Source organism: Crocodylus siamensis, chromosome 12, assembly GCF_052110815.1.
Source record: "Crocodylus siamensis isolate JL-2025a chromosome 12, ASM5211081v1, whole genome shotgun sequence".
In the NCBI taxonomy this organism is placed as follows: Eukaryota; Metazoa; Chordata; order Crocodylia; family Crocodylidae; genus Crocodylus; species Crocodylus siamensis.
Genome location: NC_143406.1, coordinates 22,423,477 through 22,437,728, shown reverse-complemented (window position 1 = coordinate 22,437,728; position 14,252 = coordinate 22,423,477). Strand labels below are relative to the sequence as shown.

Below are 14,252 nucleotides of genomic sequence, written 5' to 3'. Positions count from 1 at the left end.
AAGGGTGTTTTTTGGTTTGTGTTTTTTTTTTTTTAAGGCCTCTTGGCAAAGAAGAATTTTAAGGAGAATGATGTGGTAGCTTTGATCTTTTGGAAGCCCTTCCCAAACAAGAAAGAACAATATATAATAATACAGAATAAAAGTTCTCCTTTTCAAAGTTTAAATATGCAGAGAACATTGGTTCCATTTCAGTAGGAATGAGAATTGAAAGGTAGTTTAGGGATCGATTACAAAGGGCTTTGAGAACAAGCAGCTTATTTTCGAGGCAATACAGTTGAGATGAAAGATGATTAGAGACTGGACCAAGAGTTTCTAGCAGTATGTAAATGGCTAAACCTTAATGTAAATATGATAAAGAATTGGCAAGACTTAGGCTTAACATGAATGTGAGTATCTACTGAGGTCAGAATCAAAGATAGTAACTAGATTAAAAGAGTAAGTGACAGGCAATGTTTGTTTACACAGTGAGTGAGAAAGGGGATAGGAGTGAGAACTTGACAGGGTAGATTCAGAACTTTGTTTTAACCATGTTGAATTTGAACTACATATGGGTAGACAGCCATACATTGTCAGAGAGAAAGGCAAAGGCTTTGTTTGAATAGAAGGAGACACTTAAACATTAAGAAATCGACCTGTAAGCTGCTGGCATGGAGGTGTGGTGGATGAATATGGGACTAAAATTGACATAGAGGGAAAATAGATAGAAGTCAAGAACAAATTCCTGTGGAACCCAACTAAATGAGAGAAATAATAAACAAGAAGCCCCCAGAGATCCACAGAAAAACCATTAGAGAGGTGGGAAAGCAAGGAGAGGACAGTGCCATGGAAACCAAGGAAAGGCCATATTTCAAGAACACCACTGTTTGGTGTGTCAGCAGGCATATCAGGGACATTGAAATACCTTTAGATTTTATTCTAAAGCAGTGGTGCTTAACCTTTAGGCCCTGCAGGTGAAATTAGTGGTACTGTGCTACCCCCATCTAGACCTGCATGCTGAGATTGGGACCTACAGTCCAGGATTTGTCTTTGTGCCACCCTGCACACCCAGTATAGTGCACAGGGCTACACTGTCCAGGCTATAGAGCTCCCTCTGAGTCCAGAGTTTTAGCAGCAAGGGAACAGCCACTGCTCCCCCACCACCAAATCTTCAGGTCTGTGGGGAGCACCATGGACTAGATGACAATGCTCTAGGGGTTGAATCTAGCCCATGGGCTGGGGGTTGAACACCCCTGCTCTAAGGAGATCAGAGACTTTGAGAGTAGTTTCAGTTGAGTGAAAGTGGCACAAGCAGGGCTGGAGCATCTCTAGGGTGGAATAGAAAGGGATGAACTGCAAATTACAATTGTAGACAGCATATTCCATGTCCATAAAGATGAGAGATGTAGCAGTGATTCTAGGGGCCAGTGGGACATGGGTAAGTCAAGATAGGGGAGAATAAAGCATGCTTTTCATGAGGGGAAAGCCAGAAAGAGTTAAAGATAAGGAGGGAATAAGTGGGCAATGTGGAGGAAATCATAAGGTTGAATGAGGTCACTGTGTAGGTGGATAGGGTTTAAAAAAAACAAATTTAAGTTTCTGAAATGGGGGAGGGAAAGGAAAGGGGGAAGGCAAGCTCTGAGAAGGAGGAAAGGTCAACTTTCTCTTGAAAGGAATTGGTTAAGGTCCTATGTAGAGAGAAAAGTAGATGCGGAAAGAGCACATTTGAAGGGGTGAGTCAAAGGTGGCTGGAACTGTAGTTGCTGCATTTAGTTAGGGTGGGGAGGAGGTCAGGAAAATGACAGAAATCAAGGAAGAGGGAATGTGCTTGTGGTGAGGATGTCACCCTGCTTATAGGATTTCTGCCAGAGATGTTCCATGAAGTCGAGTACAGGAGCACAATAAGGAAATGTTGGGGATGATGTTGGGTCTAAGAAGGAAGAAGGCAAGCAGAGTGAATAGAACTTGTAGAGAGGATCAAGTGTGTATGACTTAGAAAATAGGTTCAGCAAGTAAAGGGAAGACGGAGCAGGAAGGGAGGGGGTTGAGAGCTTACAAGTCTCCCATGTTAGATGACTGGAAACCAGATAAAGACCAAGTTGGGTGGGACTAAAAGAGACCACATGGTTGGTGGAATACTTAGTAACAGAGAAGTGGAAAATAGTGCCTAATAAAATAAAGACCATGTTGAAATGGTAGCCGTTTTGGTGAGTGGGAGAACTGAACAGTAGGGCTGTGCGAAATTTTTCCAGCCGTTTCGTTTCAACACTGTTTCGACCAATTTCAAAGTTGAAACAGCAAAATTGAAATAAAACAAAGGCCGTCGAAATAACCTCGAGACAACAAAACGAGACTGGTCGACCATAGGCTGGGGATGGGAAGTCAGTCCTGCTGGGCTACTTTCCCGTCCCCGCGCTAGATCGCGCTGGAGGTGGTGAGGCAGCCCAGCCCTGCCGCCCCTGACGCAATCTAGCGCAGAGGACAGAGAAGCAGCCCAGCTGGGCTGACTTCCCATCCCTAGAGCAACTGGAAACAGACTTTGTTTCAACGGAACAGAACAGCTGTTTGCACTCTAAATGAAATTTGAGACAAAACACTGTTCTATCAAACCATTGAAACGGAACAGTGCCGTTTCGCACAGCCCTACTGAACAGGTCTGCAGTTTGAATGAAGAGGTGTGAGGGCAAGCGGATGTGTAGCTACAGGTGGTTGATGGGTCATCACCGTGGAGATCCAAGTCACTGAAGATGAGTGTAGGAAATTGAGAGGAATGGAAGAAAACCAGGAGTCAAAATCAGAAAGGAATACTGTTTTAGAAGAACGTAGTTCCTAGTAGTTCAAGACCCACATAAAGCTAATAGCTTTATGATATGTTTGTCTAGATCTTTATAATTTTGGTTTTCTAAACACTTTCTTTGATGTGTTTTAAGAATTTGTGTAATTTAAGCAAAAACAGACTTTCTGGACTTGTTTTACACTCTTGAACTCTTTGAAGCATCTCCTTTGAAAACCAACTTTTAAAGATAAGATCACCATGAAACTTTTACCTTTAACCTCAAGGCACTTTTGCCCCTTTCAGATTTTCCTCAGGGATGTCAAATGGGGATGGTAAATCATTTAGCCAAGTCCCAAAGACTTAAAGTGAGAGTTAAGTTATTTTTGCATTATTTTAAATGTTGCCCAAATACCCATTTTTGGGTGCAGTGTACTGTTATGCCAAGAGTTGCCCTGTACAAGAGTAAACCCCACTCAGACCATATTTTTATGGTCATGCATAAATTTCTGTTTGCTCACATTCAAAATTGTGTGAACCAGAGTGTTGCTGTAAATGTAATAGCTTTTTTAAAATTATTTTTTATTCATTTATTTTGAAGGATTATTTTGACATTGTGAAGAATCCCATGGACCTTTCTACTATTAAACGTAAATTGGATACTGGGCAGTACCAAGAGCCCTGGCAATACGTGGATGATGTCTGGCTTATGTTTAACAATGCCTGGCTTTATAATCGCAAGACTTCCAGGGTTTACAAATTTTGCACTAAACTTGCAGAGGTCTTTGAACAAGAAATTGACCCAGTTATGCAGTCGCTTGGATACTGTTGTGGACGAAAGGTATATATTTCAGGTTTCATTGTAGGAAAGGCTATTTAATTTGACTAAGCAAAAAGTGTCCTTCTAGACTTTATTAGGATAAGTTAAATTCCTGGTTGCAGTAGCTAAAATTTTGATTTTCACAAGAGCACACTAGGAAATTGGAGAATCACCAAAGATTGCTAGTCAGATTTTTATCACTGATGATATTTTAAACTTAAAGTTTACTGAAATGTCATGCTATTTTACTGAATCACTGTATCTTCCAATTTGTAATATAGATACAGGGCTGGATCCCTGGCTAGTGTCAGTCAGCATGGCTGCATTTGAAATCAAGGGACCTATACCAGTGGAGGGTCTGTCTGTATCCAGCTAAATTTGTATCAGGGTGGAGAGGTAGCTAGCCATGTTAGTCTGAAGCCAGGCAGAAGGCAGGGTTGTGATTACAGCATACTTGATATCAGATTCATTCTGTTGTCATTTCTGGGCATATCTACACCATGTCAAGTGTTGCTGGGGAAGGTTACTCTCAAAACATGCCCCACCCACTCTACCACTCCATTCTTGCCAAGTATAAAAAAATTATGTTGTTAGTTTTTTGGCATATGTCTGGATAAGTGCTGCACCACTCTGTCTCAAGAGTGCTAATAAAAGTAACATTGAATATGCCCAGCCAATCTTCAACAGTAGCTATTCATTTTTTGGCATGCAGCATGAGCATACAGAGAGGAAGTGGAAAAGGAGTGTTTTCATGGCACCACTCCCTAGCTCTGTTCAGACACGCCATCGTTAATACAGTCATATTGTTAAGGTTTCTTTCTCCTTTATTTTGCAGTATGAGTTTTCTCCACAGACCTTGTGCTGCTATGGTAAGCAGCTGTGTACTATTCCCCGCGATGCTGCCTACTACAGTTACCAGAATAGGTAAGTCAAAACATTTCTGCTTTATCCAGGAAATGAAATGCAGTGAATGCCAGAGTTCATCTGTTTGCAATGTAATTGTTATTAAGGAGAATGTTTAACCTTGTTTTCTTTTTCTCTGCCCAGTCAAGAGAAAATAAGACTGTTTATCCTTATGTATCCCCAACCCACATTTTGTAGACAACTTTGTTTTTTACATTATATCTTACTATAAAGATATAGATATTTGTCAGTTTAGAGGCTCTGCACTGCCCCAGCAGTTCATATTTTCCATATAATTTGTTAGTATTCCTTATTTTATAACAAAAAAGAGCTTAGGAAGCTTTCCTCTTGCATTGAAAGAATTATAAATGTGCAGGTGCATCTTAGAATTGTAGGTGGCATTTGAAAAATAAATAATAAAAAGATATATAAAAAATAAAGAGTGCTGAGAGATCATCTTAAAGATTTACATTGGAAAGTAAATGACCTCATGTAAATCAGTCCGATTGCATTGGGGTATTTTGAAAATGTTGCACCAAGTTAGGACATGAAAAGCAAAATCTTAAAATGAAATATGGGCTTGAACTTACTTTGAAAAAGTTTTCAGTGTAAACAAAATGAAGGTTAGCTGAATGGCTACTGTAAGCAACTGCAAATGTCATTCATAATTTTTTTTCCTTTAAGTGTGTTGTAAGTTTTGCTTTCTATAAAAGCTCCATGGAAATTTGGAATTAAAAAGGTAGTCTCCAATTAAAATAAGGGAAAACATGTGATTTAATCTCTGTTGGTATCCATTTATTAAACAAAGTGTAGGATTCATTAAAGCACTTGAATAATACACTGCCTAGCACATTTCTGATTTTCCTCATCTGTTGCAATTAAAATTTAACTTCCAATTACTTCTTGATCCATCAGTGCTATATTGAGTAACATTATTAATGACGAAAGTGAGTTGTCACTTTAAAAAAGAAAAGTTTTTTAAACCTAAACTCACTAGGACTCCAGAAAAGGGAACAAGTGTTTCAAGTCCCAGCATTAAATGTCTTCCTAGTAGAGATTTAGCAAAGCCTGAACCTTGCCAGCTCCGAGGTGTACTGCAGACTGCCTTCTAACTTTAATTATGTAATAAATAGGGTTGGACAGTTGACACTTGCACAGTCTCTCAAGACTCTGCATTATGAAAATCATATTGAAATATAATGCTCTAGTATTCAACGCAGCTAAAACATAGCTCAGTAGAGGAGCCATACTATGTTTTATTTTTGTTCCCAAGTTGTTCTCAGCCAGGCATTTAGCATGCTTATGTTAACATATCAAACTTTGACTATGGATGGATGTGCATACCATCTGTAACATCTCAGTAATGGTGGATCTGCCCCAATAATATTCTTCTTTCAGAGGGAGACTTCTTTTTAGTAGGACATTTTGTAGTGCCACATGTAACATCTATCTAATTAGTTAACTATCTGGCACTGCCATGTAATAACCTGGTGCTGCAACATGTTTTTTCACTGTTTTAGAGCCTACCACTATTATCAGATGCACTGGGTAGTATTATATAGTAGGTCTTTTGTGCAAAGTCAGAATGTACATAGTAGTGATTTGTAGGCTTTATGGATTTCATTGTGTGGCAAAATAGACTCTGTGCTTAAAATAAAGGATAAAAGTGTTCTTTTTTCCAGATGTCATTCATTTGTGATGGTGATTCAGGCGAGGTAGCTTGTTGGATTGGGGATGGGGCACTGCTCTTCAGACTGAGTTATTATACATGAATGATAATTAAGGACTTTCCATTTGAGATAACTAAAATATAGGTCATGGATCTTCTGATCTTATTTAAAATTTTAGGAACAAATAAAAAGACCTACAAAGCATGAAATTCAACATGTGATGGTTTCCATTGACACACACTTAGGTAGGTGTGTGTTCCCACAGTTGCTAAGAAAGGCGAAACTTTTATTTTTTAAATGTGAACTCTTAACATGAGAATTTTAAACTGATTGTATCAGATGAAAGATCAGTTCAGATGGTTGAGTATCCTTTAAAAGAGGGCTCTATTTTAAAATAAATAAACGGGGATAGTTGTTAATATAATGTATTTGATTTCGAGGCTGCCCTCCCCCCAAAAACTCAGGGCAACTTACAGTACCAAAGTCATAAAAATAGATAACAATAATAAAACATACATTTCCTACTTATGTATGAGATTATCAGGATTATTCAGTCTACTACAGAATATAGTTTGATAGAGCATTGGCTGTAATGTCGTCATCTGAAATCCGGACTTGTTTGTTCAGTAGTGTAGTTCAATTTTATTTTAGTAGTAAAGAGAGGTAGTTGGATGTTTTTGTCTGAAGTCAGGCAGAAGGCAGCTCAGAGTGGTACATTAGACTAATTTATCCAGAAAGGCATAAGCTTTCATAGGTAAGAGCTGACTTTGGCAGATGCTACTTCTGTTTCCTAAAATGCTACTTCATCACATCTCATCTGATGACGTAGGCTGTTACCTATGAAAGCTTATGTTTTTCTGATTGAATTAATCTCTAAGGTAGCACCCTGCCCTGCCTTCATTTTACTAGCAGGTATACAAACTCACAGTGAGTGGTCCTTGCTGAAAGAACTAACAATTGTAGTAGGTAGGGCAAACAAAAGGTAAGAAGGGAAAGTGACTTGGCCACTGTAGTCGCAGCAGATCAGTAACAACGTGAGTAAAACCCAAATATGCTGAATCTCCATTCAGTATTCCTACACAATCACTGTTGAGGTTTTTTTGGTCAAGTGATGAAGCACAACCTACCTCTGAGCTGTCCGATTTATAAGCAGCTGGGAGTTGTACCCATCTGCTTCTCTCCCCCCTCCCCACCACAGGCCACATGCCAGACAGATGTCCCTTACCTCTACCCTCACTGCTGCCTGAACCCCCTGCCACTATTTTAAGCCTGTCTCCCCGCAGTGTTCAAGCATTGTGGAATTAATAAAGCCTTGCATTTCAATTACAAAGATAAAAATAATAATAATTCAGTAAGGACATCTGGTTTTTTAATCAATGAGTTACGGCTAGAATTTTTAAAGGAAATAAAAATTTTCTGAAACACATTTTGGATTTAGATGCATATCTATGTGGTATCAATTCCAATTTGTAATTATATACATTTTTCTTCATATGTATTTTTTATTTTTAATTAAAACTTTTGAATTTGTATATGTGCCTGCAAAAATGTTTTAACACTTGCCTTAATTTGCAGCACTCAGACATGATATCAGCTATCTAAACAGTCTGCATTTGAAAAGCTTTTCTTTTTCAGTGTTACAAGAACCATGTCATGTTTGTTTTTGTGTGACTGTAGTTGCCATAATATTGTATGCCTGCTGTAAGTTTTAAGAGTGTGTGTGTGTATACGTGTGCACATGTGCTGGGGTGTGCAGTTCAAAGAAAGCTCTGAAAGTTACAAGCCAGTTTCATTCCTTTGCAGTTCCATATCAATAACAAAGTATCTATAAATGTTGTCTTCTGAGATGCTTGTATAGATAGATATTTGGAACGCTTTGGTTGTTCATTTTCATTGTATTTGGTTTTTCTCATTTTAATTATTTCATGTATAGGGATCAACCTTTGGGAAAATTGGAGTTCAGTTTTCTAGGGTGTTGAGTATTTTGGTTTTGATCCCACAAAATAATGTGGATGGTTTGCTGGATTAGGTCAGGAGTGCTCAGTACCTTCCAGGATTGAATGATAACATTGACAATATGAGTTAAGATTTAATTATCTGGAGAGACTGACTGAAGACTACTTATTGGTATAAAGTTCAAAACCTTAAATATTTAAGTGACATTCACTGTGGGGAGCTCTTACAGATACTCATTGCTCAATCTTTTAGGTGCATATAGAGTCCCCTAAGCTAAAGATGATAGTGGATTAAAATGAGCAATTTCTTAATTACAAAGGAAAAAATAATATCAGTATTCACTCCTAAAATGTTCTTGTGCTTAATTACAGGCATGAGCTAATAAGATTTGAACTGTTCTGGCCCTTTTGCTTAGATATAGCAGCTCTAAAACCTTGTTTGTTACTAGAGAAAGAACATATACATTTAACTCTAATTAATCTATATCATGTTAACCAACCTATTTTGTTATCCTTGTGTAAAGATAAGACAGTTGCAGTTTTAACTTGTGCCAGCTATTTGAGGACAAGGAAGGAAAGGGTTTATGTCAACTGGCTAGAATGGGTAAAACTGCAACTGCCTTGTCTTCATTAGGATTCTAACGTGTTGGTATGGGCTATATTACCTAGAGTTAAAAATTAGCTTTTGTCTAGTAAAAATGCATTCAGCCACCTCTGCATGCATGGTTCCCAGTCTTGAAGCTGCTGCAAACTGTGTTAGAGGTGGGTGGCATAGAGCTGGCTCCAGTTCTGGGGAGTAGCAGATGGCTCCTTAGCCGCATCCAGTGCTTTCTGGGCACTGTTCAAAGATTGTTTCACTTTGAATTTAGGTTGTTTTCCACGTGCCTTAAAATTTGATGTCTTTCTTTACTAGTGATATAATAGTTATTGTCCGTCACAGAAAGAAGATTGTGCTCCATATATTACAATAAGAAATAGCTATTGGTATCTCCATGACAATATATTACTGGAATGCTGTCACCTGGATTACAGTTGTTTTTTAAATGCTTTCAAGTGTGTGTTTGAATGAAGGGGCAAACTATCACATTAATCTCCATCCCCATAAATTGTTGGTTCAGTGTGACACTGTGTCCTGGTTGATGCCTTTTATTACTTACCTTTCTTGATTATAGTTCTAGTGTTTGATTACTAAAACTGCATTTTACTGTGCTGCCATTGCTGCTTATTCTTTCTCACTCTTTTGACCCTTCATACAGCTCTTTTATTTTGATGATCCTGTGTGGCCATTCTACATTTTATAGCTGTGGCTGTACTTGTTACCTTTGTTCATGTTTAAATTCATACCCTTTCCAAACATTTAGCTATCATTTTATATAAAGTCCTGATAACTTTGGTTCCAGTTCATCTGAAATACAAAAAATCTTACATAATTAGATTTTTTCAAATGCAGATTGTATCTTTTGAAGTGGACCTCTAATTTACTCAACTTGGTTTACAAAACCACAGCATTGTTTTTGCTGAGTATATCATAGATTGGCTGACGGTTGGTCTAGTTACCAAAAATTGTAACTAGTTTCAGATTCGATTTGTAAAGCTTTATTACAGATCTTTAATGTATTACTGAAATATATTGTATGTATGTACAATATATAAAATGTTGTTCACATATATACATACATTGTATTTATATATAAATGGCTGGAAACTCTGATCCATAAGTGCATTTCTGTTAAATGTTTGTCTAGAGTATGGATTTGGTTTCATTTATATTAAAATAAAGTTAGCTGAGCAGTTGGTCACATTTAATTTTATAAACCAAACAACATTTGAATCTTTAATATTTTTATATACTTTTCAGTATTAAGGCTATTTCTGCCTTTAAAGTTTTACTAATAATAATTGAATGCTTTTAGCATAATTTTCTTTTGGTTTTTTCAGATTATGGTTACTTTCTGTGAACATTGTTTTTCAGGCTTTTTTACATCGGTATTCTTTTTAAAAGAAATCATTAATCCTTGAGCCTGAAATCATACAACATTTTCTCAAACTAATGAAAATCAAATCCAAATTCTTAAATTTGAAGTATATACAAATGTAGCACTTACTAGCTACTGATAAATCATTTCAAAATTTTGAATTTGACATCCTATCATTTGTTAGTAATGATGGCCTGTAATGTATGAAATGAGACCGAATGCTAATCTGTGCTTTGCCTTGGCTTTCTGCTCTGTGTTGTCTTGGTGTTTGCGTCTTACCTCTTATGTCTGTGCTGTTTGTTCCCTTCCCTGTTCTCTAATCCTGCCCTTCCCTCCCCTCTGTTCCTTTTCATTGTCCACACTGACCCATCAATCAACCAACAACGCCCCCCCTTTCGTCGTGGTGATCTACCCTGCTCTGGTTGGTGGCTCCGTTGCTTGGGTGGCTGTGTATTATGATGGACCAGTTCACCCAAATATGGCCTTCTTGCTGACAGGTATCACTTCTGTGAGAAGTGTTTCACTGAAATCCAGGGGGAGAATGTTACCCTGGGTGATGACCCTTCACAGCCTCAAACGTAAGTAAACCTGATTGTTCTGAATGCTGCATTTAAAATAACTTTAATACGTTCTGTCTTGATGTGGTTGCATTAAACAGAGCGGTTACTGCTTTTTAGGGTAAACCTGCAGGAGACTAGGACATTTTTAGTATAACAGATGGGTGTTTATCTGATGTTTTTCAGTATTTGCTCTTCATATTTTAAGTTTGCCACACTCCTTTATAACTGCCCATGTTCTAATGACTTCAGCAGTGGGCTCTAAAATTAAAAAAAATAAACCAATGGCAATGATTTTTCATTGATCTTATAATTTCTGTGAGTGCTGTTAGAAATTCTGATCTGTCGCTCTCTTAAAGCACTCGCTTTAATAAACTACTATCACTTGTTTTTAAATTTACTAGACATGACATGAAATAAGATGCAAGAAAGTTTGAGGGCAAGACCAAACATTTCTGAAAATAGCTGTTTTATTGAATGCAGTTTTTCTAACTTTTTTGACATGTACTAGATCTTGGGTTGTGTGTCTAGGTGTGTGCAAATTTGCGTAGTAATCATATTGTCTTAGTTTAAGATGCAAAATAAACTAGTTACATTAATGAGGAGAAATTTGGATTTTTTTCACTTGGAAATGAATTCCATGGTGCTTTCCCCACAAAATGTAAATAACTTGTGTTTTCTTGTTAAAATTTGGGGTTCTGGCTACTTGCTTGCAGTTCTGATGCAGTTCCTTGTGAGAGAAAGCTGATTAAAGTTTAATTTTAACTCTCTAGAACTATCTCTAAGGATCAGTTTGAAAAGAAGAAAAATGACACGCTAGATCCAGAGCCGTAAGTACAAATGCTACTTTTATTCCACCCCCTGCCAAACCAGGTGACTTGCGATCACTGAAGAACTGTTACCTGCTTCTGGGGCAAAAACTCCAGAAAAAAATGGTTACAGACAAAATTGTCCTTCTCTCCCCTAGTTCTGCCTTAAATAGGCAACACAATCTCTGTTTTTAGCCCTGCCCATGAAGTTCAATATCAATTTCAGTTTCATTGGTGCATATTAGGAAAATTTGTGCCTGTACTTTAATAATACTTTGCAATTCCTAATTATTTATCCAGAGTTCTTAGTTGGTACTTGTGTTCCTTTCTTTTTCTTATATCTAGGGTCGTGAGGGGTGGGGGAACCAAGAATTTAAAAGTAGCAATCTGCTTCTGTTAATTTTCTGTTTCAAGTTCTGTTCCTCCTCAGCTTAGGAAGATGCAGTCATTATCATAGATAAGAACTATTATATCACAAACTGAAAATTGGAAAATAAGCCTAAGAAGCAAGTGATTCTATTTCTACACTACAAAAACATAGAAGGAATGGCACAGGGTAGGGCAGTTTTTAAAGGTTATCCTATCTAAATAGAAAAGTTAGAAGAACTTTGTGTTAGAAGTGCAGAAGGGCTGGACCCAACAATCTTGCAAGGTCCCTTCCAGCCCTTACAATCTATGAATCTATGAAAGTGTTTTTGTGGAAGTATCTGTGTCTTCAGAAAATTCCCTCCTTCACAATACGATGGTAGGTAGCTACAAGAATAGATTGAGTCTGTTCTACAAGATACTACACAAATACGTATTAAAGGATTAGCCATGACCCTGCAGAGTTTCCTCTTTAATGCAGATAACATTAAATGAGTGGATGTAACCAAGAATGGGAAGGAGTGAGAGGCTGAAAAATAAGGAACATAGTGATAATTAGTAGGAGGATAACATACTATTTAATATTTCATCTCAGTTTCATTACAATGCTGCGTTACATGAGGCCTCACAATCCAGCCTTGCCTGTATAGGAGTACTGTACTGATTCCAAATATTGAATTACCTTTGTGGTTACTGAGGCTCCCTCTACACATTAGATTTATTCCATAAGTAGTGTGTTAACTGAGGCATAAATAGGAAGGGTGCTACATGTGCACCCAAATGAAGGCACCATAAAATGGTGCATGAGCCATAAAAACATTCCATGTGTAATGTAGAATATTTGTTATAGCTAGCTTGTCTGGTGCGTTAAATTTAGCTTGTGGCCATTGGCTGACAGTTGATTTTGTCCTAGCTGGAGGCCAGCCAAGGATTTTAAACCCCACACTGTGTAGCACTGACCAAGTTTCCCAGCCTGCGGGAGCAGAGGCTCCCAGTTGGCAGAAAGCAGAGGCTTCCCCAGTCACTTTAAACCCTGCACCAGGCAGTACTGGCTGGGCTGTCCAGCAGAGAGAGGCAGAGTTTGCCCTGGGCAAAAGGCAGCCTTTAGCTTCCCCTGCCAAGGACTTGAAACCTTGCACTGAGTGGCTCTGGTTGGTTGTGTGTGGTAACCTCACTGGAGTTTGGAACCCCAGTACAGTTCCTGCTGAGCTGATAATCAGCTGATTGTTGGGCACCTGTCTTTCAACTTGCTGGTATAAGGCTCCTCCTGCACTGGTAAATATGGTGTGATTGGGATCGGATTCCCTATAATTTCCAAAATTTTGTATCCTGCCTTGCCTGTGTGGTATAGCAAAAGGCACAATTGATGTGATAGAGGTTCAGATGCCATTGCACCTTTAAATGAGCATCTTCCAGGGGGTGATGTGATCTGGATTTGCTTCTTCGTGGTGAGTTAGACTTGCCTCATTTTTGGTTCAGCTGTTTGCTTGACCAGTGGAAGTAAGAGGACCTGCTTGAGCCTTGCTGCCTCTTTCTTCCATCTCCCTCTTGGGAATTCCACAAAAGTCAGTTATGTGGTTTGGTAGTTTGAGATCAGAAGGATTTCTAATTTGCTGAACCCATCCCTTTTCTTACCTACATCGCACAGAAAATTTGATATCCCATCTTGGAAAAGTATGAGGTAGAGATCCCCTTTGGCTCTTCAAAACTGCAATGAATGTAAAGCCCATGCTGGCAAGTGGTGATATAAAAGTGTAGTTATCTGGACTGGTCCTACTCACCAGATATGGGTTTTGTTTGTTTGTTTTTTCCACTTTCAAATAAAAAATGTTATAGACAAAAATAGGGCATGAAGACAAGCTGGTGCATATATGCTGGCCTACTCATTAATGCTTGAACTAGTTTTTAGGCTCAGGAGTAAGGTGAGCAATATTATTCATCCATGGTTACACCAGAAGACTGAATTCCCTGCTAAAGTCAGCAGAAATGCTGTTAAAAAAAGATGAAGTGTATGATTTGAGGAACAAATCCTAGAAAGTAGGAGTTTACACGAAGGGCCTTTCACACTTCTGGCAGTCTTTGACAATGTATGTTCTGAATATATTTGTACCTCAGGTATGCTTGCAGAGCATATCCAGTTTGTAAATGTTGCTTAAGTTTCATGTAAGGATAGGAACGTAAGAAATATGCAGTAAAATGTTTATTATCTGGAATCCTGTTATGAATGTCGGTTAACTGGAAGATTCTCTGACTTGCACAGAGTGGCTGGCTCTGATAGCCCACCCATTGGTGAGCTGTCAAGAAGCCCTGCGGCGACCCTCCTGCCATTGGTGCTTGAGCAGCCCTGAGACTCTCTGTGGCTACTCGGTTGGCAGCACAGATTCCCAGAATATTAATTATTTGGAATGATAGGGAAGTATTTTTTCTGGGTAATCATTGTTTTACTG

At 38.3% G+C, this 14,252-nt stretch overlaps 1 protein-coding gene across 3 annotated transcripts in view; it reads left to right on the top strand.

The window, feature by feature from the left end:
• CREBBP (CREB binding lysine acetyltransferase) overlaps positions 1 to 14,252 on the top strand; it is a 182,032-nt gene that overhangs the window by 125,775 nt on the left and 42,005 nt on the right. For all 3 annotated transcript variants that reach the window (XM_090024768.1, XM_090024767.1, XM_090024766.1), the window contains exons 18-21: positions 3,351 to 3,590; positions 4,405 to 4,493; positions 10,571 to 10,651; positions 11,404 to 11,460. In XM_090024768.1, coding sequence (XP_089880894.1) covers positions 3,351 to 3,590; positions 4,405 to 4,493; positions 10,571 to 10,651; positions 11,404 to 11,460 — 467 coding nt within the window. The remainder of the gene's footprint in view (positions 1 to 3,350; positions 3,591 to 4,404; positions 4,494 to 10,570; positions 10,652 to 11,403; positions 11,461 to 14,252) is intronic.